The sequence below is a fragment of the Crotalus tigris genome, unplaced genomic scaffold (genome assembly GCF_016545835.1).
Source record: "Crotalus tigris isolate CLP2741 ecotype Arizona unplaced genomic scaffold, ASM1654583v1 scf7180000024340.7048381, whole genome shotgun sequence".
Lineage (NCBI taxonomy): Eukaryota > Metazoa > Chordata > Lepidosauria > Squamata > Viperidae > Crotalus > Crotalus tigris.
The window spans coordinates 564,266-591,894 of record NW_024100510.1 but is presented as its reverse complement, the minus strand read 5'-3'; the positions used below and the strand labels follow the sequence as shown (position 1 = coordinate 591,894).

Sequence of the window (27,629 nt, the reverse complement as noted above, 5' to 3'; positions counted from 1 at the left end):
CAACATGGTGGTTGGGTAATACATAATCCAATAACACGCTTATCCATACATATATCAGTTTACATCATCAAAACTTTCCTCTGTTTCCCTTAATCATTATAACAAATTCAAATTGGTAGGTTGCTAGTTATAACCCAATCATTTAAAACATTTATAAACAGCTTTTAGATTATATACTCCAAATCCTGTTTTTAACTTTTGTCTGGTTTCAATTAGAGTATTTGAATTGGCTTACTGTCCAATAATGTTTAGATTTCGGATAGCCCACGGTTCCCTTAATTCATACAAAATAGTATCATCTCTAAGATACACTTATTGTTTATTCCAATAAATTCTTAATTTATTTCACCATCATATTCTAATTCTCATTTTAATATCATCGCTTACTCATAAAATAACTTTTATCCTCTGAATCCATCTTCTATTTATAATTCAAAATAATTATTTAAATAACTAATTTATTTCCCTTATAGGTATAAATCTAACTATTAAATCCAATAATATCTTTTAAACTCTCCTTAGCTCATTAGATAAAGTTTAAAGCTCTTCCATTAGATATCAGACAAAGAAAACCATTTTTTAAAAATCTAACTCTGGCCTTCCTTTTATGCCAAGCCGGCTTCTATAAAAAAGCTTTTTGGGCCTCAAATGGCTCTCCCTTCCTTCCTGGATATATCATTTGAAACAGGTGAGACCATCCAATCATCAGTCTATCAAGGAAGCCAGTCCCTTCACAGTCGTTAAATTGTTGACCCAATGGTTTAAATCTCCATATCTGAGTTAATGTGTTTATCATGCGTTCAGATTGGTCTTCTTCTAATTTCAACTGAAGTAGATGAAGATTCATGTTCGATGTTGTAGTTGTTTTTGGATCATCTAGATTATCTGAAATCTCAGTGTATTTCGTAAATCCTCTGGAAATTCCATCTTAGCATTGCTTTGATCAGTTTCTGTTGCTGTTGTAGTTGTCAAGTCTTTAAGTAAGGTCAAGCTTTGAGTATTAAAGGTCTGAGTAGATAGTTCCTGACATTCTTCCACTTTGTTATTAGTTCCTTCTTCTATTGCTTTTTGAAGTGTGGGTTCCTCTAATGGGGTTAAAGCTGCCTTTTGTGGCTTTAAAGTGACATGTAAGTCTTTCATTGTAGACTTCATTAGTTCAGTAGCCTCTAGAATTTTTTCAAGTATAAGTTTGACATTAAGCTGTGGGTGATATTCCTCCATTTCTATAATTTTAACAGTCTTTTAGTGGAGGCTATTTTTAATAAGAGTCAATAACTGTCCACCTCCACTATAAAGAACTATTTTCACCACCCAACTGTTTCAAGTTCTTAACTTTTGGTTGCTGTCAAGGACAAATTTTAGTCTCAGAGATCTCCCAGTCAGAAAATATTTATTCCACTTGGTGTAGCAAATTTTCACCACTAGATGTCCCCAGTAACATACAAAATAGGGCTTTTTTCCAGTTCAAGAGGGGAAACAAAGAACATTCCCTCCCCCCCCCCTCCCCCGGGTTAACAAAAAAGTAAAACAGTAAGTTTTTGTCAAGATACAGAGCTTTTAGGGAGCCCAGGAATCCGGATATTACAAGCCAGGTAAGTAGTTCCTTTTTTTATGTGTGTATTTCTTGGCTTTATATTCCCAAAGTGAGCAAGAGCTGCGAAATTCAGCTGGGGGAAAGGGGTATTTCAAAAAATTTTACAGGAAAGTAATTGGGAGGGAAAAAAGGAAAAATAGGGTCTCACCCAACTCCTCCAGTTGCTTCTTCATGCTTAGTTGGTGCTTTGGGCTTTAAGATGGTTCGACTAAGTGAGGGGCCATGTTAATGGCTGCTCTTTTCCTCTTTGGTCCTGGGGAGTTACTGCAGATGAAATGGAGAGGCTGCCGCCCCCTCGCAATCCAGCAAGAGTCCCCCCCAATGGTGGTCGCCCTTCCAGGGCGACTTTTGACCCTTTCCAGGGTCTTCCGAAGGAGAAAAACCAGACAGTGGGGAGAGAAATCTCTCCGAATGTCCGCCAGTGTCGAAAACCGAAACCGGAAGCCCTCATGATCCGTTTTTTGACAAACCAATGTTGGCTTCTACTAATAGCTTTGCTTGTTTCTAGGTGTTTGCAGATCTGTTGCTTAGTTGTCTTTTCCGGGATCTTCCCAGGTATTGAAGTCAGGCTGATTGATCTGTAGTTTCCTTGATCCATTTTTTTTCCTTTTACGAAGATGGGAATCACATCAGCTCTTTTCCAATCCTCTGGTAGTTCTCCACTGTTCCAGGAACTTTGAAAGAATGGTTCAGTGCTTCCAAAATCACATCTGCCATCTCCTTCAGAATTCTGGATGTAATCCATCTGTTCTTGGCTATTTGACCTCATTTAAAGTGGATAGGTGTCATCTATCATCTATTTTCTTATCTATTTTCAATTGTAATCCTAATCTGTCTTTTATAGTACTGCTTTTGATGGATTGGACTGTTTTTTCCTTTTGTGTAAATATAAATGCAAAGAATGAATTAAGCGGTTTTCTTTTCTCCCTTTAGTGGACTGATCATTTCTTTGAGTTTTTTCTTGTTTCTTACCTGTTGAAAGAAACCTATTTAATATTGTTTACATATGTTGCATGTGTTAATTCATTTTGAGCCTTAGCTTTCCTAACTTCATCTTTGCAGATTCAGGCTATATGCTAGTATTCTGCCTTACTTATGTGCCCCTTTTTCCACTTTTTATACTTGTTCTTTTTGTCTTTCTTTTTCTTTACGTATATTTATTTTGTTTTATTATAAAAGATAAAATACTGTTAGAAGTAAAGTCTTCATCCTGGTTCATCCAAGCAGGGAATAAATAAGCAGACATGGTGACTGCTTTGGGAAGAAGGTTACAGTTTATTGCAGAAAGATGGTTCTTCAGGAAAGAGCAGAGGAGAGAAGGGCTGAGCACATGGCGTAGTTGGTTTTTATACCCCCTCTAGCCTTTTGTTTGGAATAGTTTCCTGTTCCTGTGTCCTGAACTTTGAGGCTATTTCCTGTGTCACGTATTCTGACCTGAGTTTAGGTGTGCCTCTATGGTATACTTGATGGTAATGGGTTAGTCCTATTATATCCCAAAAGTCATCTTCTGCTTCCCTGGGGCTGGGCTAATGACTCTTAAGAGTTTCTTTGTCTTGAGTTCCCTGGCTCCAACCTTCCTAATGGTCTTATATCTGCATTTCTATGAGGTTAGCTCTTGCTTGGGGCAAAGAAATTTGGGGCCAGGTTTGGTTTCTGCTTTTCCCAAAAATTTTTTGGTGAAAAATATATTTTCCTTTTTAATATTTCCTTCTGGGGGGGCTAACTTCCCTCAATCCCCACTTTGTGCCTTAAGTGTGTGTATGACACTCTTAAATGGCACAAGATTAAAATTGATCTGGTCAGGGAAACTTGGTAAATAATCTTTTAAACTGTTAAGCCAAAAAATAAGACACTAATAGAGGCAGCAGAAAAAGATCCCTGCTCCCAAAAGGAGAGCTTGGAACCCATAAAGTTCTAAAAGTCAAGGCAAAAATTGTTAGGTGTAAAAGAAATTTATAGTGTCCAATATTCTGTGCCAATCATTTTCAAATAGTGGATGTCACCTTTAGTTTCCAGTCAGGTTTGCTTACCTCCCAAAATTCTTCACAGCCATGGTTTTCCTCAGTACATGGCTGCCCGTTTTCAGGAGTTGTTTCCTGCCTTAGCTCTTAGTTCAGTGCATCCAGGTTAGTAATATCCAACTGCAGTTAGCCAATATGCCAGGCTATTAAATTTTTCTTTAAATTGCACATAATGAGCTTTAGGAATCCCAATCTGAGTCCAACAGTGCAAGATATTCAGGGCTTTGCTTTGGGGATCTTTCCTGTTGCTTCCTTAGTCAGGGCATAAGACTTGCAAATCAACTGAGGGGGCCTAGTTCCCTCCCCCTTGGAATTTGCTGGAAGTTGTTTCTACAAAGCTTTGGTGCAATAGAGCAAAAATCAGCCTGGGGAGCTTTACTAAAGGTAGGTGGAGGGGATAGACTCAAGTGTGATTCTGAATGATGTGTGTGCATGTTCTGGATAAATTTTCCCTCCCACCAGATAGAAGTCCAAGGTGTTCAGTACTTGTTCTGCCACCTATTCCCGAATGCCATCGTTCATGGCAAAGACAGCACAAGGATGACGGAGCAGAAAAATACAATGTTAGAGTGCAAAAAAGAGAGGGCGGAACAGTTAAGGCAGTCACAGGCAATCAGGAAGAGTGGCCCTGTCACAAGGGCAATAAGTAGGCAATTGGATCAGCAAGGGGATAAAAAGAACTTCCCACCCCCTAAGCCCCACTCTGAGGACGCTGGCAGAGGACCAGTGAAAGCTAAGTTGTTTTAATCTTGTATATAACTGTTTTTATTGTTTTAAATGTTGTTTTAACAATAAATAACTGGAGTATACTCTTCCTGGAGATCGAAGATTGCATCATTGAACGATATATATACTATATATATATATATATATATATATATATATATATATATATATATATATATATATATATATATATACATACACACACACACACACACACACACATATATATATATATATATATATATATATATATAGAGAGAGAGAGAGAGAGAGAGAGAGAGAGAGAGAAAGAGCAGTCAACAGGTTAAGCTAAACATTACACTAATCTTCAAATTCCTCAGTTAACCACCTGTTATTGTATTTAGCATGTAGAAAGTTCACAAATTCCAGTCTCTTTTAAAGGTATCTAGTCCATTATCTCTGATCAAAGCAGTAAATTTCACCATTTCTGCTACTTCAGTCAATTTTAAAATCCATTCTCCAACAGTTGGCATCCCTTTTTCTTTCCTATGTGTTATGATCCAGGTGGTCAAGGCAAGGTAGGCCTTTAGAGAGTCCTTTATTTCTCTCAACAAATGTTCCAGCAAATGGCCCTCCAATGATGAGTAAGGCTCCACCCCTATGCTAGCCTGAAGGCAGTCACCATCAGTCCCCCAAACAACAGCCTCTATAGTACAAATAAAGCCCACAGAGTAGGAGCATGCTCATAGGACAAGGTCCAGGATTCCAAATCCCATCCACAAGGCAGAGTCCAGGCACAAGACAACGGCAGTCTTCAGACAAAGAAAAGGCCCAAGACAGTAAGCAGTTTCATAGTGAAGCAAAGGTCAACAGCAATCCTCAAGAGAAGGGCAAGGTCCAAAACAAAATGCGAAGAGCAATCTTCCAAGCAAGGCAAAACAAACAGCAACAGTCAAAGCCGGGGGAGTATAAGCCAAAGTAAACAATTGTTCATGGCAAAGACTAACTCCCCACGGCTTCTCCTTAAGTTACTCCAGTTCAAGTGTTCATTTTGAGGAGGGATGAGGCAGCCCTTCTCTGGGCTTGCCTACGCTCCACTTTCCTTGCCCTTAGATTGAGTGGAGTAGGCAGCTGTTCCTCATCAGAGGAGATCTGCCTATGAGCACCACTGCCTGTCAGCAGCTGGTCCTCCCCTGCGTCTGTGCAGGCAGGCAGCAATCTATCTGGTCTACCACCTCCCCCAGTGTCTGAGGTGCCTGGGACAGCATCATCCTCAGCCTCTGGCCTCTTCAAACATGCCAAGGGAGATGGGGCCACGACAGTGGAGGAATAGCACCCCAAATTGTTTTTTAATTGACTTGTCCATAACACCTAAAAGAAAAGCTTCAGATTTCATTAATATTTGTATCTTAAATATTTTATGCATTGTCATTGATAAGTTTTTCCAGTATGTTTTCACATATTTGCAAGACAACCACGTATGATGAACCTCGATTTTCACTACATTTCCAGCACTTACTAGAAGTCCTGTTATACATTTTCACTAGTCTATCTGGGGTCAAGTACCAACAATACTGTCAGGGCCCAATTCAAAACCTCATCCTAAGAAAGTAGAACTCGTGGAAGTAGTTTCTTCCAAAAGGAACTTCTATTAGAAGAAGCTGATGGCAGGCATAATAGACAGGATCTGAGGGTTTCCTATTCAGATCAATAGGTTAAAGGAGTCCCAAGCAAACCCCACCCCAATAGTTCATCTGGTCAGTTCAATGGGCCAATCCCCAGGTTTTAAGTTCGTTGTGGGAAAAAGCTGATAATGCCAGTCTGTTTCAGGCTTGTAGTGGTGTTTGTTGGGTCTTCGCACCTTCCCTTCCGAAACAAGGAGATAAACCAGATGCCCGGAGGTGCATTCCTTTCTCCCCCCATCAGCTGACATCAAGGGGAAGACAATTCAAAGAGTATGTATGCAGAGATAGGAAAAGAGTTACATTGTAGTGATAGAGAAACAAAGAGGCAGCCCACAGTGGCTTTCCCCCTCCCTTCCAGGAGCATGGCAGAACCCAGAAAAATAGAATAGAATTAGAAAGAGCCCCTTAATGAAATATGGGTTCTGACAAATACATCATTTTGTAAAAGTTTTCTTTCAAACTATAATTTAACATGAATTTTAATCCATTCATTAGTACTTTTTCCCATTTATCTAGCATTATATTATATCCCAACATTTTTTGACTAGTTTACTATACACTCTTTAACGTAGTCATCTTCTAGGTTCATCTTAAGTAACATTTTATATATTTTAGAAATCAAGTGGTCATCTCCAGAACATAAATTAATGTCCAATTCAAATTTAATTCCTATGAAAGCAAAATTTTTATCAGATTTAAATATTTCAAAAATTCTGTAATAATTAAACCAATCACAAGCAAATCCTTCATTTACTAATTATTCTCTTGCCTTTATCTTGAATCCCTCTTTTTCAAGCATCAGTAAGTTTCGATATGACATCCATTTGCATTCCAATATCATCTCTGTTCTGTGTAGGTGATAGCTAAAGTGGCACTTTATCAGCTAATCTTCCACCATACACATGCAATTGATTGCCTAATAGCATGAATCTTAAAACCAGGATTAATTTTTACTTTGTCATACCACATATAGGCATGCCACCCAAATCTCAAATCAGAACATTCGCGGTCTAACAGCCTTGAATTTTTTAAAGTTATCCAATCTTTTAGCGATACCAGACAACAAGCATCATAATATAATCTAAAATCTGGCAAATCCAGACCTTCACTATCTTTAGAATCCTGTAGCAGCTTATATTTAATTCTTTTTTTTTACTTTGCCAAATAAATTTAGACATATCTTTCTGCCACTGTTTGAAAGAGGAATCTCTAATCAATATTGGTATAGTCTGAAATAAAAATTATAAGTAGTACATTTCATTTTAATTACTGAAATTCTTCCCATTAATGACAAATCTAATTTTTGCTATCTATTTAAATCCAATTTTATCTCCTTCCATATTTTACCATAATAATTTTTATAAAGCTTAAATTTTTTTTCAGTAAGTGTCACACCCCCTCCCCAAATACTGTACCTTTTTCACAACTAAAACCTGTTTTAAATTCCAATTTCTTCTTTTATTGCTCAATATTGTCGTCTTTATTTATTTTTAAACCCGCCATTTCTCCAAACATTTTGATCTTCCTCATAATATATTCAATGTTCTGTGGTGGATCTTGCACAATCAATACCAGATTGTCAGCAAATGCACATAGTTTGTAATTGTACACCTTAATTTGCAGTCCTTTTTTCTAATATTAAGGTGACCAAATTTTTTACAATGAAAAGGAGGACACAAATAAATTGAGGAAAAAAATATCGTAAATAAAGGAAACATTTTATTCATTGCAACAATAATACAGAATACACTATAATATGATAAATACATAATAAAAAACATTTGTAACAATAACATTTTATATTGTAATTATGCTTATATGCCTATTTATTATTTAAATGAATATTTTTGTCAATGTATCATCTTAACAATATATTGGAAATATCTGAACAAGAAATATCCTTCATATTGAATTTTACGGCAAGTGCTGCAGCTAGAGTATCAACATTCAATCTCAATTTCTCACTTTTCCAAAAATCATTAGCAATTGAAAAAACCCTTTCAACTGCTGCATTAGTTCCAGGGCAGCACAACGTAAATTGAACAAGAATAAATAAATTTTCACATGGAATATGTTCATTTTTGAAATGGCTGAATATTTCCACCCATCTTTTATCAATTTCAACGAGTTTATTTTCCCATTGTATTAATTTTTCAGAATTTAAAAATACATTCAGTCTTCTAATTTCTTCAAAGAGACAATTGTCGTCGATTTTAATGTCTGGCACTTCTTTAGATTAAAAACTCAACACAAGATTCAATACCTGTCCAATATACTTGCGATGAAGTAAAAAACACCATTGAAAACTGTTATTTCCTATGATGTTTGTTTCAGACCATTCTTCGATATATTGAAAACATGTTTGATAAAAATTCTGCACTTCTTTGATAAACTTTTCCGTTATGCCCAGATTTGATTCCTCTAAGTCTGACAATTTTCTTTTTATAACTAAAGGAAAAAATTTTTCTTCAAATCAAGTTTTATATTGAAGGATAAAGTCATTCAAAATAAGACTAACTTCTGTAGCTGAAATGTGTTCACCTTCAATCTTTTGAATCATTTTGTGAAAAATAGATGCTTGATTATGTACAAAATATATTAATACCTCAGATATTTCATTATTGAAAAACAATTCCAAGATTTTAGGACATTTGTCTAAACTTAAAAAATATGAATGGAGAGGCTCAGATAATTGTAGAACAAGCTCTATAGCAGGTATTAGAGCAAGCCATCTAACTTTTGAATATCCTAAAAGTTTTTTGTATTGAACATTCGCTTCTTCATAAAATTGTTTTAAAGTAGCCACACAAACGGTAAAACAACTAAAGTACAAATAAATTGTAGTTATTATTACTTCTACATCAATTGGCATGGCACATGACGCCGTGTTGATTGCATTTGACAAAATATGTGCATTACAACTTATTCCTAGTATTTTCTTTTGGAGTAAATCTTGTAATTTTACATACACATTATTCACCCCTTTGCGCCTTCGCCCACCAAAATTTGTATTGTGTTTGTATTATCAGCTGTTAGTGCAACAACTTTGGATTTCAAATTGTTTTCATTTATTACTCTGTATAGATGGTGTGACAAAATTTCAGCAGTTTCGCTCTCAATGGATTCTAAATTTAAAATTTTTACTTGAATGCCCTTAGTAACATTAAAATATCTTACTAGATATTTTGGATACAATTTAGTTTCATTATGATTGGATGCATCAGATAAAACCGTTACAAATGCTGCAGTTTCCAAGTCTTCTGTAAGTATTTTGTCACAGTAATTTTTAAATACTGATTTAATAATAGCCTTGCATTTTGTCCTGGCGCATGAAAATTTAGCTTCATGAAACTTTTTCAATAATTTAGTTGTACAATCCGTACTACAAAAACTTTGTCTGTGAATTATGGTATGGTATGGAACGCAAATGTTCCCTCCATTGCAGCTAACTGTTTTTCATCTTCAGAATACTTTGAAGTTTTAAAAAAACTTGTTACTTTACAACTGGAAGCAGATGCATCTGATGATTGCTTATGTTTCTTGGTGGTCAAGTGTTTCGTAATAGCTGCTCTGCCCCCAACTGCAATACAAAATTCTCCACTGCAAATATTGCAGAAAACAATGTTATCCTTCTTTGATGTGATGAATGGAAATTCCTTATTCAATTTATCATTGAAATGGCATTTCCTCTTTTTTGATTTTTCCATCCCTAAATGAAAGTTAGTCTCCTCCATGTATCTTCGGGACTAACTAGGAGATGGTGTAGTTGGGTAGCAGGGAGGGTGGCAAAGTTCCTGCCAATTCACCTTCGCTGCAGACAACTTGCATGTGCAAAGTTTGCCGGCCGGGTGTTTTGGCGCGCTCAGCAGCAATTCCTATTGGCTTTCGAAAGCCAATAGGGGGAGTAGCACAGCTCTTACAAAAGTTGAAAAAAAAACATCAAAAAAGGTGCCGGAACGATGTTCTGAGCGTTCTATGAGGAAAAAAAAAGCCCTGCAGATTAGTCTTCAAATATTGAATAGGAGGACATGTAGGAGGACACTTTTCGAGGGAGGACAGAACTTACAAAAGGAGGACTGTCCTCCCTAAAGCAGGACGGTTGGTCACCTTACTAATATCTCTATTTAACAGTTACAACACTAGAATAAACAATAAAGGTGATAAAGGACACCCCTGTCTTCTTGCTTTCTGGATTTCATATGGTATTGTCAAATCTCCATTCACCATGATTCGAACTTTCTGGAGTGCCTGGACTTCACACCCTGTATAAAACCCAACCCAAAGTCCATTTTTTCCACTACTTTAAACATAAAGGCCCAGTTCAAGCTGTCAAAAGCTTTTTCGCATCCAGAAGGACTAATGCAACCTACTATATTGTTATAAATATTCAATTATATTCAAAATTATTGAAACCACACTGGTCTTCATATATATAAACCTGTAAAACTTTTTTAAGTCTTTCAACTAAAATAGATATAAAGAATTTGTAATCATTATAAAGGAGAGAAATTGGCCTATAATTCTTCACAGAAGTTAAATCCAATCCATCTTTGGGTATTAAAGAAATGTAGGCATCATTTCAAGAGTCCAGCTGTAGAACAGAATTCATTAAGTCCTTCATCGGAAGTAATAGTTGATCTTAAAATTTTTGTAAAATCCACTTGGTAGGCTATCTGCTCCCGGCTATCTGCTCCCTTGCTTTTTCAGCTCTTTTAATTGCTTCTATTATTTCAAAGGTTATTATTGGACTGTCAAAATTTGCTTGTGGTTTTCAGATAGTTTAGGAAGATTTTTAGTTGATATATAATCCTCCATACTGTCCAAAGAGATGTCTTATTCCTTGTATAAGTTGGTATAGTAATTCCAAAAAAGGCTTTGGATGTTTTTGTTATCCATGAAAGTCTTATTCCCCTACTGAAGCTTAGTTATCATCTTCTTTTCTGTCTGTTTTCTTAGTTTATATGCCAACCATCTCCCTGGTTTATTTGCATATTTAAAAAAGTATTTTGCAGTCAACAAAGAAATTTGTTGCAATAATTTTACTTTATTGAATATGTTAGAACCTTCTGTGAATTCTGGAGTTCCCTCTCCTTCAATTTAATTTCTTGTAACATATTTTGGACTTTTTCATCCATCTTCCTGTTGATTACTGTTGTCAGCCAGATTTCCAGCTTGCAATTTGCCACTTGTTTGCCCTCGGCTGCCATAGAAATGGGGGAGGGGGGGGCTGTGTGGTATTTGGGTGAGGGAAGTGAGCTGGTATGAAGTGTTCCCATGAGAATTGGAAGAGAGGATTGCTCCCCATCATCAGAGTGGAGGTGTTTATAGACTTCGACAAGGCTACCCATCTTGGGCCTTGTTTTTGCTGTTATCAGTTCATTCATAGTAACTGTACCTCTTCTCTAAATCTTTGGAGATGGGGGTTTTCTTTCTTAGGACCTGAACGGAGGCAGATCTGACATTAGGCAGGATCAACTTTATCAGCCAACCTGGAGACTATAGTGTACCATGGGGGCCAAGCACTTGATGTCAACCCATAGGAGTGACAGGGAAGAATCGGGAGCCCCAGGAGCAACCCTCCACACTGCCATACTGCACTCGAGATGAGGCAGAATGACTGGAGGAGCTGGAGCTTGATGAGGCCCAGATGGTCACTGGGTGTAGGGTGGCTGGAGGACCCAGAGAAGCTTCGGCAGGGGGTGATTTTTACCAGAAGCCATCAAGAATCCTGCAGGGCGGAAGGATGTAAAGCAGATCGTGGCAAATACCCCCTTCTGACTCCAACCAGGAGGACCTCATGCTGAGCCATTGTATCTGCTACAAAGGGCAATTAAGAATAGCAGGGCCAGAGAGACTCTAGCTCAGATGTCTGCCCAGCAACCCAGCGGAGAGGCCATCCAGGTGGCAAGTGGATCAGCTACCTCCCCAGTGGCCATAGCTGCTTCTGTCACCCTGCAGGAGATGGCAGCGGCTGCGGTCACACAACCATCAGCAGCCATGGCTCCTCCACCTGCCGCCACGGTGGGGAGATTACCTCTCGAAGGTGGCAGACTTTTAAAGTGCTGCCGGTGGGAGTGAAGTTCGGTGGGGATTCCAAATGCTGGGATTCTTCCTAGCTCAAGTCTGGAATTATATGCAGGAGTATGGGGGTGAATTGGGATCTGAGACTGCCAAAGTGAGATGTGTCACCGTGACCCTAGAGGGAGCTGCAGCAAAGTGGATAGACTCTCTTCACAACAACGTCCCCCAACTGTGAAACTATGACCAGTTTATGGCAGCTCTTTGCTGGGGGTTCAAGGACCCCCTAGCAGAGTGCAAAGCCAGAACCTGGATGAAGACCATCACCCAGGTCTTCTGCAACAGTAGCAAAATACACCCAAGAGTTCCGTGAGCTGGCATGTCAGCTGGCCACATGGCCTGAGAAGATCCTGATTGAATGTTTTAAAGATGGGCTCAATGATGAAGTCTATCATACCTGCATCTCAAGGGGACCCTCTCGATATCTCCAGCAATAGTACATACTGGCAGATGAGATGGAAATAGACCTGGCTAGAGACCGACACTGGGATGGCTGTGGCTGGAGCAAGTCCTCGCTTCCTGCCCCGAATCCCTGAAGGCAGCCAAAGGAGCACCAGCATTTAAACAAGAGCCGAGGTGGCGCAGCAGTTAGAGTGCAGTACTGCAGGCCACTTTAGCTGACTGTGTTCAGCAGGTCAGCGGTTCAAATCTCACCAGCTCAAGGTTGACTCAGCCTTCCATCCTTCCGGGGTAGGTAAAATGAGGACCCAGATTGTTGGGGGCAATGCAAATATATATATACATTGCTTACTGGTGTACACCGCTTAGAGAGTGCTTGCACTTAAAGCGGTATATAAGTCTCATAAATAAATAAATAAACAGTCCACATCTTGTTTCAAATGTTGAACAGAAGGGCATCGGGCAGCCAATTGTCTCTCAGCAAAACCTAGCCCTAAAGCTGTAGCTGTAGGTGGTAGGAAAGCTGAGAAGCCACTGCCGAGTCTCTGCGAAATGGCCCTGAAAGGGGTGGAGGTCTTTGAGTTAGCCCCTCCTGCCCAGGAGGGGTTGGGAGCTCCGACACCCCTAGAGGAAAGTGAATTCGATTCCAATGACAACCCCTTGGTAAGTTGATACATAATCCCTGTGACTATTCCAGTGGAATTAGTGGTGCCCTCATCGGGTACTCAAGGAAAAATGTTGGCCCTACTGGATTCAGGTTGCACCAGATGAGTGGTTAGTCTGGAGGTTGTGGAGAAATTGGGACTGAGGGTGCCAATAGTCTTCTGCCAATTGAATGGGTCAGTGGCAGAACCCGCTGTTTTCATGCAATTGATAAATGAGGTGCTGCATGAATATCTTTACAAAGGGGGGCTGGTCTACTTAGATGATATTCTTATAGGCAGGGAGACTATGGAGGAGCACATGAAGTTAGTGCGTGTGGTCCTGAAAAAACTCAGATCTCAGAAACTCACATCTTCTGAACTTTAACTTCCAGGCATTTCCTGGAAGGGTCTAAACAACCCTTTGAGGTGTGGACTGATCACAAAAACCTGGAAGCCCTGAATACCCCAAGGAAATTGTCACCCAAGCAAGTCCAATTGGCTCAGTACTTTAAACATTTTAATTTTGCACTATGTTATATCCGGGGGGGGGACTTCATGGCTGACACTTTATCCAGATTCCCTCAATATAATAGTGCTAAACCTGAAGTAATCTGGCCACTCATCTCTTCCAAGTAGTTGGCTGCTCCAGTGACTACTAGGGCTCAGAGAAAAGCTGATCCTGAGTTACCCACTGACTTCAGCATGGAGTTGAAAGGGGCGTTAAAAGATGAGTGGTTTTTGTCCCATTCTAATGACTGCTCCATGAGAGATGACCTGGTCTGGGTTGGAGCCAAGTTGTATGTGCCTGCCATTCTAAGAGGCTCTGTCCTAAAGCGAGCCCATGACTCTAAAACTGCTGGTCATTTTGGTTTCATTAAGACTTTGCCCCTGATCAAGTGGCAGTTTTGGTGGCCTTCACTGAAAAAGGACATTGAAGCTTATGTTGCTAGTTGCTCCATCTGTGGTGCTGCTAAGTGGCCTCCAGGCAAGCCAGATGGGCCTTACAAAACCTGACTAGCCCTGTGGCCCCATGGAGGGAGATGTCAGGCCCCTCAAATCATTTTCGGGACGTTGCCATTCTGTCCGGAGGGGGCAGGTTTTTCCTCTATTGGGAGGGGGGAAGTTGTGGCTCTGGGATGAGTTTCTTTTGCTTTGTTCTCTCCACTTTGATGTATCTCTTTTGGTGTGAAAGGGGGGAGGGATGTGCCTGGGGCCATCTACCTCTTCTGAGAAGAGAAGTCTGACCGTTGATTGGCCTGCAGGGCTGGACCATGGGGGAAGGGCTGTGGGGAGACTTTTAATGTGTAACTTCCACACGGTTTTTACTCAGATCTTGCCTTGCTTTTGCTGCTATCAGTTCATTCATAATAAAAGTGCCTCTTCTCTAAATCTTTGGAGTTGGGGGTTTTCTTTCTTAGGACTTGAACTGAAGCAGACCTGATAACTGTATTGTATAAAACGTCTTCGTATCACAGCTTTACAAACATTGTCAAATTGGTTCCCTTACCTAAATTATTGTTGAAATAATCTTAAAGTACCTGTTTACATTCTTTAACAATCTGTGGCCTCTGCAAAACAGACTCATTTAATCTCTGTTTAAAAGACTGAAAAGCAAGTTTAAGGTGTGAAGTGATTGCATTATGGTCAGAAAAGGGTTTTGAAAGAATAATAACTTTAGTTGGCAGTTTCCCTGTGTTTCTTTAATTCCTTTATCAGGTGATCTGTCCAGTTGTGGGGTTATTGGCTTTTTCTTCGTGTGGAGTGTATAATCCCACTACAATGTATTTTATTCGCTGTAATTCAATTTGCACAACTGCATATCTGCCTTGATCATCAGCAAACAATAAATATTGATATAATTGGGGTTTTATATACAAAACTACTCAGTTGATTTTTTCTCTTAGAATTAGCAGAAATAAATTCTATACCCAAAGTATTATTAAGTACTTTTTACCAGTCTCTTTGATATGAGTTTCTTGTAAACATATTACATCATGATTCACTTTTTTCAAATAATAAAATAACTTTTTTCTCTTTTGTGGAGAATTTACCCCATTGACATTCCATATCAGAATCTTGCCAATCCATCTGTTATGGAGGAAGTTCCAGCTGTGGCTCCCATCTCCACAGCCTGTCCTTGATCAGTCACAGACCTCTTTTTATCTTTTTCTTTCAGACCCAATTCTTGTGGTAATTCATCTTTATCTTTTTGTCTTTCAAATTGTTAAGAGTTAGTTCTTTATGGAACTATGTTGTTTCCTTCTGGGATTTCTTATTTTCCTTTCATAGTGGTATTATGCTATGTTGGGTTTTTATAATCTCATTTTCAGAGTTTCCCAAGCTTCTTGAGTTGTTTTTCCCTTTAAAATTTTTGTCCACAGAATTAAACAAACTCTTTTTAGGTTTGTTAAAATCAGCTTTTTTAAAGTCTAAGACACTGATTTGAATATAGTCTGTTAGAATAGAATAGAGCTGGAAGGGACCTTGCTCAAGCAGGAGAATCTATACCAGTGGAATAGCTTGCCTCCAGAAATCGTGGGCACTTCATCATTGGAGATTTTTAAGAAGGGGCTAGATAAGTGACTATCTAGCCCCTTCTTAAAAATCTCCAATGATGGAGCAGCCACAGTTTCTGAAGGCAAGCTGTTCCACTGGTTAATTGTCCTCACTGTCAGGAAGTTTCTCCTTAATTCCAGGTTGCTTCTCTCTTTGATCAGTTTCCAACCATTGTTTCTTGTCCTGCCCTCTGGTGCTTTGGAGAATAACATGACCCCCTCTTCTTTGTGGCAGCCCCTCAAACACTGAAACACTGCTGTTGTTTGTGTTTGCATGATATTGAATTTCAACATGACCTGGTCACTCTCCCCCAAAGTTCTGGTGACTTCAACCCTCTCTATCAATCACTTCTTCTGTATTAGTAAGAATTAGGTCCAGTATAGCGGTCCCTCTAGTTCCCTCCTCTACCTTTTGGATGACAAAGTTATCAGCTACGTTGGTCAGGGAGCTGTTCAATCTCCCACATGATGCAGAGTTTGTCTCCCAGTTGATATAAGGATAGTTAGTCTCCCATTACTACTATGGGGTGTTTCCTACATACATTTGTTAACTAGTTAGCAAAAAGTTCATCTATTTCTGCTTAGTTGGGTGACCTGTAAAATGCACCTATGACAATATCATTCTTTTTTTCCCCTTTTCCCCTTGACCCATATGCATTCTAGGAGGCTTACATTCTTGGTTTTGTGCATTTCTGTAGATATATAGTGATCATATATTGCAACTCCACCTCCTCTTTTGTTAGCTCTGTTTCCTTTGAACAGTTTGTATCCTTCCATTAGTACATCCCAGTCATGTGTTTTATCCCAACAAGGTTCAGGAATGGCAACTATATCATACTTGCCCCCATGTATAGTACAAGTTCACCTTATTTATTCCCCAAATTTAAGCATTTGTGTATAGGCATTTATGACTGACCTGGATATGTTTCTATATCTCCTACTTTATATCTGAGTTTTTCTTCCCCTCCCTTATTGTTTGATAGGTTGTCTTGGGGTTTATGCTTGTGATTAAATCCTAAATCATTCTCTTCCCTCAATTTTAGTTTAAAGTCCTTCTGATAAGTTGAGCCAGTTGTTTTCTGAATACATTTTTGTTGGTTCTTGTAAGGTGCAACCCATCCCTTGCCAGAAGCTCTTCGTGTAGGTAATACAAACCATGGTGTAGGAATCTGAAGTTCTCGTGGCAGCACCAACTCTTAAACCAGTGGTTCATTTCTAAATTTTTTGTTCCTTCATTGGATATTGGATGTTGATCTTTCATTGGAAGTACAGATGAAAGCAACTCTCTTGCCTAGCTGCTTGTAATTTTTCAATATTGTTTTCAGGTTCATTGTCATGTCGTTTGTCCCTACATTAAGGAGAAAAAAAGGGGTAGTAATCTATGGGCTTGATTATTTTAGTAAGGTCAGAACTTATTGAGTGTGTCTTTTACTGCCTTTCCAAATCTCAAAGAGAAATCTCAAATCATTGACCACAGAGATAACAACAGAATCAGATGTAACAGCTTCAGTGTTACAGCTAGGTACTAATGGTAATGAGCCACTTCAAGCAAATGATTGTTCCCATCCTTTAATAATATTCTTGGGAGAATTCACAGAATGATGTTATCTAGAACTAAGGAGAAGGGTTTTTCAGAAGAGACTGGACAGCCACTTGCCTGAAATGGTATGGGGTTTCCTGCTTGAGCAGGGGGTTGTACTAGAACAGGGCTTTTTAACCGGTGGTACGCATTCCACCAGTAGTACTTTGATATCTGGCAGGTGGTACACAACTGTCTTAGACAAGTGTAGTGGGGGAGGGGAATGAGTTGAAGTGGCAGCAGTGCCACACAAGCCTGAGGGAGAAACAGCTGGAGCTGCAGGGCTGTCAGGGCTTGGCAGAAGCTCCAGGATCAATGCGCATGACTACGAGGCTGATTGGTGCTTCTGCAGGGCTGTTGGGGCTTGGCGCTGGGCTCCAGCTGATTGGAGCTTCCAGAAACAGTGTGTAGCTGGAGGTGCACCAAAGAGAAAAGAAGAGGATATAAAAGGAGGAGGTTTTGAGGGAGAGGGAGGAAAAGACAACTGGGGGAAAGAGAAGGGGATGGAGAAACAGAAATGGAGAAGCAGAGCCTTGAGAGGAATCAGTTGGAGGTGCACCAAAGAGAAGAAGGGGGGGGGATAGAGGAGAGGATATAAAAGTAGGTGGTTTTGGCAGGAGAGGGGAAAAAACAGAGGAAAGAGAAGAGGATTGGGAAAGAGAGACAGTAGCCTAGGAGGAGAGGAATCCGCTGGAGGTGCACCAAAAATAAAATGAGGGGAAGATAGAAGAGGATATAAAAGGAGGTGGTTTTGGTGGGATGGGGGAAAAAAGACAAGGGGGAAAAGAGAAGGGGGTTGTCGGGGCCCATTTCAAGACCTCATCCCAAGAAAGCATCCCGAGGAAGCAGTTTCTTCCAAAAGGATCTTTTATTAGGAGAAGTTGATAGCAGGCATTCCAGCTCAGATCGATAGGTACAAAGTGTCCCAAGCAAAACCCCACCCCATTGTTCATTTGATCAGTTCAAATGGCCCATTCACCAGGTGTTAGGTTCCTTGTGGGAAAAGGGAGATAACATCAGGCCGTCTCCGGTTGTAGCTGCAATGTTTTGGCAGCTCTTCACACCTTCTCTTGAGAGCGCAGAGATAAACCAGTCACCAGATGTTGCATTCCATTCTTCCCCTCCCTTTGTTAGCTGACATTAAGGGATGGGAAAGTTCACAGAAAATAATGCAGGAAAGCAAAGTGTTACAATGTAGCAATAGAGAAAATCAAGACAATAACCCTCAAGCACTTCCCCCCACCCCCCGGAGAGTATGGCAGAACCCAGGAAGAGAAGAGAGTGAGATTCAGGTCAGGGAAAAAAGCAGAGAGGGAAATGGAGGAGTTGGGAAAGAGTAAGGGACCCTATAATTATAGATATGGGTTCTGACAGGGGTGGAGAGAGATGGAGAAGCACAACCTTAAGGAGAGGAATCAGCTGGAGGTGCACCAAAGAGAAAAAGAGGAGGGGGGAGAGAGGAGAGAATATAAAAAGTAGTTTTGGTGGGAGAGGGACAGGGATAAAAAAGACAACAGGGAAAGAGAAGGGGATGGAGAAGAAACTGTTGAAGGAGAGACGGGGGGGGGAAGAAGAGTTTGTTATGGTTCTGATAGATAAAACCAGAAGAAATAAGAACTCTGAGGCAATTGCTTTCCTCAAAGATTACTTTTAATAGCTACAAACAAAGGTGAACCCAAGACTGAAAGTTCCCACCCACCCTCCAAAAGTTACAAAGTAAAAGTTGAACTCCCCACCCCTACAGTTGTCATAAATCACAATCCCCAGTTAACTACTTTGGCAGGCTTTCTAATGGTATCTCCAGCCCACCAAAACTTAGGCAGTGTGACCTTGGTTCCCACAAGAAAGTATTTGTTATGGCTAAACTAAAAAAAATACATCTCCCCCTCCCATGGCTGTGGCAACCGAAAACAAAGTAAAGATGTCTGCAGATAGAATCATCTGAAAATTTGGCAGTCGGATCCTCTAAAGAAGAGAGAAATCCTGTAGGTAAAAAAGGAGTTAGAGTCAGGAATCACCCCTTGGCTTATTCATATGTTTATCATAAAATGTATGTATTAATCTATCAGCTTGTACATCAGCACTTTTTACCCAGGTGGCTTCTGATAGTGGGTAATCTTTCCACTGCACTAGATACTGTAACCTTCCCTTGTACAACCTACAATCAAGGATTCGTTTTATTTCATAATGAAGCCTGTGATCAGGAGATATATCAGTCAGCCTGTTATATCTGTCACAGTGGTCCAGACCAGACATAGCTTGTGCAGTAAGCATCTTAAGTCACTTTACTGCTGCACCAACGCAGTTGCATTGGGTGGGTGTGGAGAGACTTCTCAGGTATTTGAAGGGAACTGTGAATTTGGATCTTCAAATACAGGTCTCTGAAGAGTTAAAGTTAAAATGTTATGTTGAAGTGATTATGCCAATGATGTGCAAACCAGAAAGTCCAATTCTGGGTTTGTGGTATTATTTGGAGGGACTTTGATTGGATGGAAGTCCAGAAAACAAACAACTGTAGCTATTTCTACTGCGGAGGCAGAATTTATTGCTCTGTCTGAACTTTGTTCAGAGGTAACCTGGTATGTACAGTTGTTAAAGGATTTAAACATAGAAGTTAAAGAACCTGTAACAGTATTTGAAGATAATGCTGCTTGCATTAAAATGACAACAGGTGACAGAATGAAAAGTAGAAGCAAACATGTGAACATTGTAATGTCAGAGAAGCCATCAAAAGTAAACTAATTCGCTTGCTTCATTGTTCTTCAGATGACAATCTGGCAGATGTAATGACCAAGCCATTGGGTGGAGTACACCATGGGAAGAGTATTAAATTATTTGGTTTTATATCTATTCTAGTCATAAAGGGAGAAGTGTCAGTATGTAAGAATTTATGAACTGGAATAGCCATAGCAATGAACCAGCCAATGGGAACTATTATTTAACTGAGACACTGTGTGAGGCATGTGATTCAGCCTAGGTCTAGGCGTGTCTTAGTCTCTCCTATGTCCTGATCTCCTGAGTTAGTTGTTGATGTTCCCCAAAATGAATGAAACTATATGTATCATGTTTATATATATTTTATAGATAAAGTTTTTCTAAACTATGCCTCCTGCTCATTTTGAATGTGTGCTTATTTTTGGGGCTTATTTTTGCACTGGAAAGCTGTAAAACTCTAAGAGAGTTTCGGGTAGATACAGTTTCAATCCCTTCCAAGCCAACCCATCCCAACAAGTTAGTATGGTTTTATTTGTCAGGAACCAGGAATCGGTTTTTAATTCTTCCTTTAGCCTCTTTGTTAATGGGCTATCAGGTTCAGTTGATTTTGCCTGTGATGGCCCCCCTGTTGTTACTCTGGTTCCGGAATAATGGAGTTCACAGTCTCCTCTTGTCTGGTTTTGTATTGGGGCAATCAGGACAGGGCGTCAGCTAGGAAATTTTCCCCTCCCGGAATGTATTTTACTGTGAAGTTGAAACAGTTAAAATACTGCACCCACTGAACTTTTTTAGGAGATAACTTATGGGCGGGGATTTCAGTGCCTCTAGATTTTTGTGATCAGTCCATACTTCAAAAGGTAAGTCGCTCCCTTCAAGGAAGTGACGCCACGTAAGCAGAGCCCACCTCACCACGTAAGCCTCTTTCTCCCAGACCACTCACCTCTGTTCAGTGTCCGTTAACTTTTTGGAGGTATAGATGCAGGGTTATAAATCCCCATTCTCGTTCTTTTGCGAGAGAATGGCTCCTACAGCCACATTGCTGACATCAGCTTGGATGATGAATTGTTTTTCAGGATTGGGATGTTTGAGAATGGGTTCTGCTGCAAACAGTCTTTTCAAGTTCTCAAAAGCATTCAATAGACCATGATAGGCTGGCAGGATCCTGGCTTCCCCCCATTCCTCCCTGTCTTTAACAGTTCCATAATTGGCAGAGCAATCTCAGCAAAAGAGGGGATAAATTGCCGGTAGAAGTTTGTGAATCTCAAAAAACTCTGGAGTTGCTTATGGGCTCGCGGGGACTGCCATTCTAGCACAGATTTCAGTTTAGCCAGATCCATCTCAACGCCTTCACTGGAAATTCTGTATCCTTAGGTAATCCAGGTATGTCTGATAGAACTCACATTTTGAGAGCTTGGTATAAAGTTTAGTGCTCAGCCATTTTCTGAGCACTTCACGGACTAACTTGACCTGCTCCGCCATTGTTTCTGTGTAGATGAGGATGTCATCAAGGTAAACTAAAAACCCCTTGTACAGATGACTATACAATACTTGATTTATCAATTGCATGAAGACCGCAGGGGCCCCCTGCATTCTGAAAGGCATAACATTGAACTGGAAGCTCCCCAAGGAGCTATTAAAAGCAGTTTTCCACTCGTTTCCTTCCTTGATTCTTACTCGTTAGTACGCCTTTCTTAGGTCTTTTGCTAAATGGGCTAACATGTCCTTCATCAAGGGGAGGGGATACATGTTCTCCACGCTGACATAATTTAACCCTTTATAATCGACGCACAGCCTCATCGACCTATCTTTTTTTTCCTTAAAGAGCATTGGGATGGCTACCCGGGATTTTGTTGGCTGAATGAATCCTCTGGCTAAGTTCTTATCAATGTATGTTCTCAGTTCTTTCAGTTCATGGGGGATCATTGAGTACATTTTTGGCTTAGGTAATTTGGCCCCTGGTAAAATTTCGATAGCACAGTCAATGGTTCGGTGGGGAGATAGGACATCACATTCCTCCTCACTGAATGCTTCTGCTAAGTCTCTATATTCACTTGAGATGATAAGCTCTCCCAGCGGGGAACCCACAGCAGATTTCAAGGTTTCTAGAGGCTGCCCTTGGCTCTCAAATGGGCTATTGATTGGGGTAGGAGGTGACGGTCCAGTTTCTAATTTTAAAGTCCTCCCTCCATTGTTCCACCAGTTCATGGTATGCCATTTGTCAAGCCAAGCCAACCCCAGGATCACTGCTTCTATCATGTTTGGGATCACCACAAAACGGATTAGCTCCCAATGCTCCCCTATTTCTAGGTGCACTAGTTCAGTTAGGTGGGTAGTCAGGGCTCCTCCTATGAGAGATCCATTGGCCTGTTCGAATCTCATGGGAAGGGTAGCAATTTTGCCCTAATGCGTAGTTTTAGTACAGTAGGGAGGTTGATCAAGGGTGCATCCCAAATCAACTAAAATGTTCAAATCCATTTGAGCCCCTGTCTTAGGCACCAATAGTTTAGCAGAAAGGGCAAAAGATGGGATAGGCTGACTCACCATTGGGTTATCTTTCCCTGCGTCATCGCTGTCATATGGATCGGCTGCGGGCAGGCGTTCGGCTGATTCTTCTTGCTTCTCCTTTGGAGGAGAGGTGATTTCTACAACTTGCTCCTGTCTGACCCAATTCGACTTCTCTCTCACTGGTCGAGGTTGTCTCTTAGGCTTTGCGGGAGCTGCGGTTGCACTTTTCGTTGGAGGGAAAAAAACTGGGCAATCTGCAGCTCGATGCCCAAGTTGCCCACACCTGAAGCACTTGATCTGAGATCCAACGGGAGCTCGAATGGATCTCACCTTGGTTGAGGTCCAGAAGCTGCAGGCTTATGGTAACATGTCAGCTCGATATCCAAATTCATAGCCAAAAGGTCTCAATCATGGAGTTGATCAGGATTCCCCCTGCAGATGCACGTCTGGAATAGATTATGATCCAATCCTGCTTTGAAGTAGTGGATCAATGACTGTTCGGGCCACTGCCTATTCTGTCCTGCCATTCTTCGAAACTCCCTCACATACTCTCTCACAGGCCGATCTCTCTGCTTCACATTACGGATGTCCTTTTCAGCTTGTATAGCCTGGGATTCATCCTCAAATCTGGCCCTCAGCCCATGTGTGAATAGATCGAAATTTCATACCTCTGGTGCCTGCTCCTCTCTGGTGTCTGATCCCGCACTCCACAACCTCCTCTTCCAAGATTGCAGCTACAGTATCAATCATCTTGGCTTTGTCTAAATAGGTTCATTCATAACAATTCACATGAGACCACACCTGGTTCAGGAAAATAGTCACCTTCTTGGAGTCTCCATTGAAAGTGGGCTTGAGGGGAGGTGGATCTGCTGGTCAGCGATCCCAGAGAGCCTGTAGCAAGCCAGGCAATTGTGATGGGGCTGCTGAAATCCCCCCTGATGGAAACCCCCTAGTGGAGGTCTTGGGATGGCAGAGCGCCAATGACGGTCAGGAATAGCATGACACCGATAGGGATCAGGATCAGCTGGGCATTGGTGGTGATCTGGGTTGATTAGGCACCATTGGCACTCGGGGCTGGCATAGTACTAATAAATGTCAGGGCTTACCGGGCACCGGTAGCGATCAGGGCTAGAAGAACAGCGGCATTGATCTGGGCTAGCAGGACGCCTGCATCAATCGGGGCTGGCAGACCGCCGGTTGTATTTGGGACTAACCTGTTGTTGGGGTTGATCCGGACTGGTGTGGCGCTGATAGCGGTCAGGGCTCCGCCAGTGCACTGGGCTCAATGTCAGGTCAGGCTTTGCAGTGTAGAGGCAGCCCGCTCAATCACTATAGGACTGGGACTTCACCAGGGTGGTGGAGGCTCATGAGACCACTTGTCTTCTCACCCCTGCGATCATCTGGCAGATCGCCTGTCCTCCTTCGCCCATCTCCAACTGGTCAGACTTCTCCCTCAGACTTTTCACCAAGTGGATTGCGGTCAGGTACTTCAACTCCCTGGATTCGTCCCAGGCGGTCGGCCGTTCAGCTTTCATAGCTACAGGTGATTGGAAGCCTTGCAATGAGATCTCTGCAGCTTTCAGCGTGCTCTTAAGCAGCAGGGCACCATCTGACTGCCAAGTCCCCCCGAGGACAATTGCTTCCTCCCTCTGAGTCAGCTTCTCCAATGGGACTTCACGGGCCTTTGGTCTTGTTCCGGCTGCTAGGTCCACACCAAGGTAGTGGTACATATTAATAAACATGGATAAATTCATCATACATTTGTCAGTGCAAAGGGAAAGTGGTTCAGCAAAGGAACCACCACCGAAGAAATTAAAACTGGTATTTTTTTTACTTTTTTTTTACGGTTTGTAACATTTTATTAGATTATAGAATAAAGTACAAAAGCAAATAATAGGACACAGTGTGGAGGAAAAAGGGAAGGGAGGGGGAGAAGGGAAAAAGAAAAAGAAGCATTGACTTCCAACTTCCTCTGTTGCAATAGAATGAAGCATTAACATCGAACCTCAACTTTTTACTTTTCCATAATAGTATAAACTAGCCATATCTATAACAACAAATGAATCTAATCAGTAAAACCCAAAATCCCCCCCCCCTTTTTTTTTTTTAGTCATCAAGTTTTTGACACCTTGCTAAGCACTGGTGGTACTTGAATACTGTCATGTCTTAAAAGTGGTTCAGTCTGTGAAAAGGCTGAAAAGCCTTGTACTAGAAGACCTCCAAGGTCCCTTCCAGCTCTATTCTGATTGATTGACCTAACGTTCTAGAAATGTACTGCTCTCAAAACAATGTTATGCATGTATTTTCAGGCTTTGTAAAAATATTTCTATCTCATTTTCTAGGTTTGGTATGCAAAAACTCCTCTAGGAAAAGCAAGAATCAAGTCACTGACAGAGAAGGAAGATACTGGAAAGGGGAAAGAGAAAGGGAAAGAAAGAGACAAGGGAAAAGGAAAGGATAAGGAAAAAAAGAAGGAAGGCAAAAAGGCAAAAAAATAAAAATGTTCTTAATAGCCATCAGCTATAATATTATAATTTAAAGAAAAACCTTTTCTTGGAATGCAAGTTTTCTATTTGATTCCAGTAAACAGATCATATGAAAAAGTATTCTTTGAAAAACATAGGAGAAAACATCAGTGTGACATTTAGTTCCTTCAAACCACTGCATTTTTCTTTTATTATTTAAGCTATTTTAAAGTTACTTAGATTTAGGTATAGTTTAGGTCAGTTTTAAAAATATAGTAATTGAAAATATGTTTACAAATGTTAGGCCACACATTTTACAGTATTTATGCTTATGAGCTTTTCCCAGTTAAAGTGTAACTTCCAAATTAATCTATATATAGCTCAGAAATGGTTTATTTCTTCCTTTCCTGGTTGGACATGAGAACTATGTAATATCCTATTGTTCCACTGGTAATCTGCATGTATCCTGCATGTGTCCAGGTAGTTCAGAAGGAATAGGTATTTGCTCAGTCCTACAGGAAGCTACAGCCTTATGCATAGAAGAAGACCATATATTTGTAACTTGCAACACTTGTAAAACACTGATTAATTACTGTTTTCCAATAAATTTTTTAGAATTCAAAAGATTTATTTTGCAGTTATTTTAAAATACTGTTAGCTGCTGAGTGCCATTGGCCCTTGGATGAATTTTTCTGAGTGTGAATATATTTTCAGGTATACAGTATATGCATTGCTCAGGACTGGTGCACAACATAAGGATCTTCCTGGACTCTCCATTCCTGATTAAAAGAGCTAGTGACAACTATGGCCATGAAAGTCTTACACAGGTTCAGCTTGTGCACCAGTTGCACACATTTCTGGAACAAGAGACTCTCCTCACAATCTCTCATCTTCAAGCTGGATTGTTACAGTGTGGTCCAGATGGGGCTGTCTTTAAAGGTTACCCAGAAATTACAGCTGATCCAGAATGTTCAGGGCAAGCAGTGATGAGCATGCCCTGCTATGTGAACTACATTGATTGTCATTTGGGTTTGAGGGCAATTCAAGATGCTGATTATGATCTATAAAGTCCTACATTGCAATAGGGCCTACTGTCTGAGGGACCATCTGTCTCTATTTGCTCCAACACAGCTGGCTTGCTTCAGATTCTGTCAATTAAATCATGACTCCCCAACCCCTGAGCTGTGGCCCACTACCGGGCTGTGGCCTGTTTCAAACCGGGTCACGTGAGTGATGGGCAAGCACGCGAATGAAGTTCCATTTGTGCAAGCAGTGAGCAAGCACATAAGTGGGAAGCTCCACTTGGGCAAGTAGTGGGCTCTTGTGCTTGCTCACAAAACTCCATTCAAATGGAGCTTAGCGCGCAAGCACTCTTCACTCACACATGCAAGCACAAGCACCCTCTGCTCACGAGAGTGGAGTGTTGAGCGCAAGTGTCCTCCACTCATGTGCAAAGTTCCATTTGCGTGAGTGGAGGGTGCATGCGCCCATCTTCATACCAATGGAGCTGTGTGCTCATGTGTGCACCTACCATTCACACACAGACATGTGCCAGGCTGCCAAGGACTAGAAAAGATCTGATGTGATTCTTATCTTCAAAAAGAAAAAAAGTGCATCCAGGAAACTACAGACCAATCAACTTGACATCAATACCTGGGAAAATCCTGGAAAAGATAATCAAGCAGCACATTGTGGATAAGGGAAATGCTATGGACATAGTTCACTTAGACTTCAGCAAGGCATTTGACAAAGTAGACCACAGCCTGCTTCTTGGTAAGACAGGATAATGTGGGATAGACTACCACCAGATTCACAACTGCCTGACCAATCACACTTAGTAAGTAATTCTCAATAAAACTATATCTACATTGAATGAAGCATGCAATGGGGTATTCAAGGTTCTATCTTAGGTCCGATATTCTTCAATATCTTCATAGATGAGGGGGCAGAAGAGGAACCATCAAATTTGAGACAACACCAAGCTGGGGGAATGGCTAACTCTTTAGACAATGCACTCAAGATTCAAAAGGACCTTGACAGACTTGAACATTAGGCTCTGTCCAACAAAATGCAATCGAATGGTGACAAAAGTTGGGTCCTACACATAGGCAAGAAAAACCAAATGCACAGATACAGAATAGGTGGTACCTAGCTCAACAGTAGCAACTGTGAGAGGGATCTAGGTGTCCTAGTAGACTACCATTTAAGTATGACCCAGCAGTGTGTTGCAGCTGCCAAAAAGCTAAGGTGGGTTGCATCAACAGATAGTTTCAAGATTACGTAAAGTGATAGTACTGCTTTATACTTTGCTGATAAAAACACACTTGAAATACTGCATCCAATTTTGGTCACCAAGATACAAAAAAGATGTTGAGACTCTATTATAAAGAGTGCAGAGAAGACCAACTAAGATGATAAGGGATCTGGAGGCTAAACCATATGATGAATAATTGCAGAAAAATACGTCTAACAAAAAGAAGGACTAGGGATGATATGATGGCAGTCTTCCAATACTTGAGGGGCTGTCATAGGGAATTGACCTATTCTCTATGACAGGACAACAAGTAACAGTAACAGGTGGAAGAGTATTAAAGAGAGATCCAACCTAGAACTAAGGAGAAAGTTCCTGACAGAACATTTAATCAGTAGAATGACTTATCTTCAAAAGTTGTGAGTGCTCCATCAATGAAGGTTTTTCAAGA

The 27,629-nt window shown here is 40.7% G+C and overlaps 1 protein-coding gene across 6 annotated transcripts in view; it reads left to right on the top strand.

Moving 5' to 3' along the window:
• Positions 1-25,542, top strand: part of IQCA1 (IQ motif containing with AAA domain 1) — a 230,963-nt gene extending 205,421 nt beyond the window's left edge. For 3 of the 6 annotated variants that reach the window (XM_039326228.1, XM_039326227.1, XM_039326225.1), the window contains one exon: positions 24,805-25,541. In XM_039326228.1, coding sequence (XP_039182162.1) covers positions 24,805-24,960 — 156 coding nt within the window. In that variant the 3' untranslated portion in view covers positions 24,961-25,541. Of the gene's footprint in view, positions 1-24,804 lie in introns of all 6 variants that reach the window. The other 3 variants (XM_039326226.1, XM_039326229.1, XM_039326230.1) reach the window with 2 other exon arrangements.
• Positions 25,543-27,629: the final 2,087 nt, after the last annotated feature.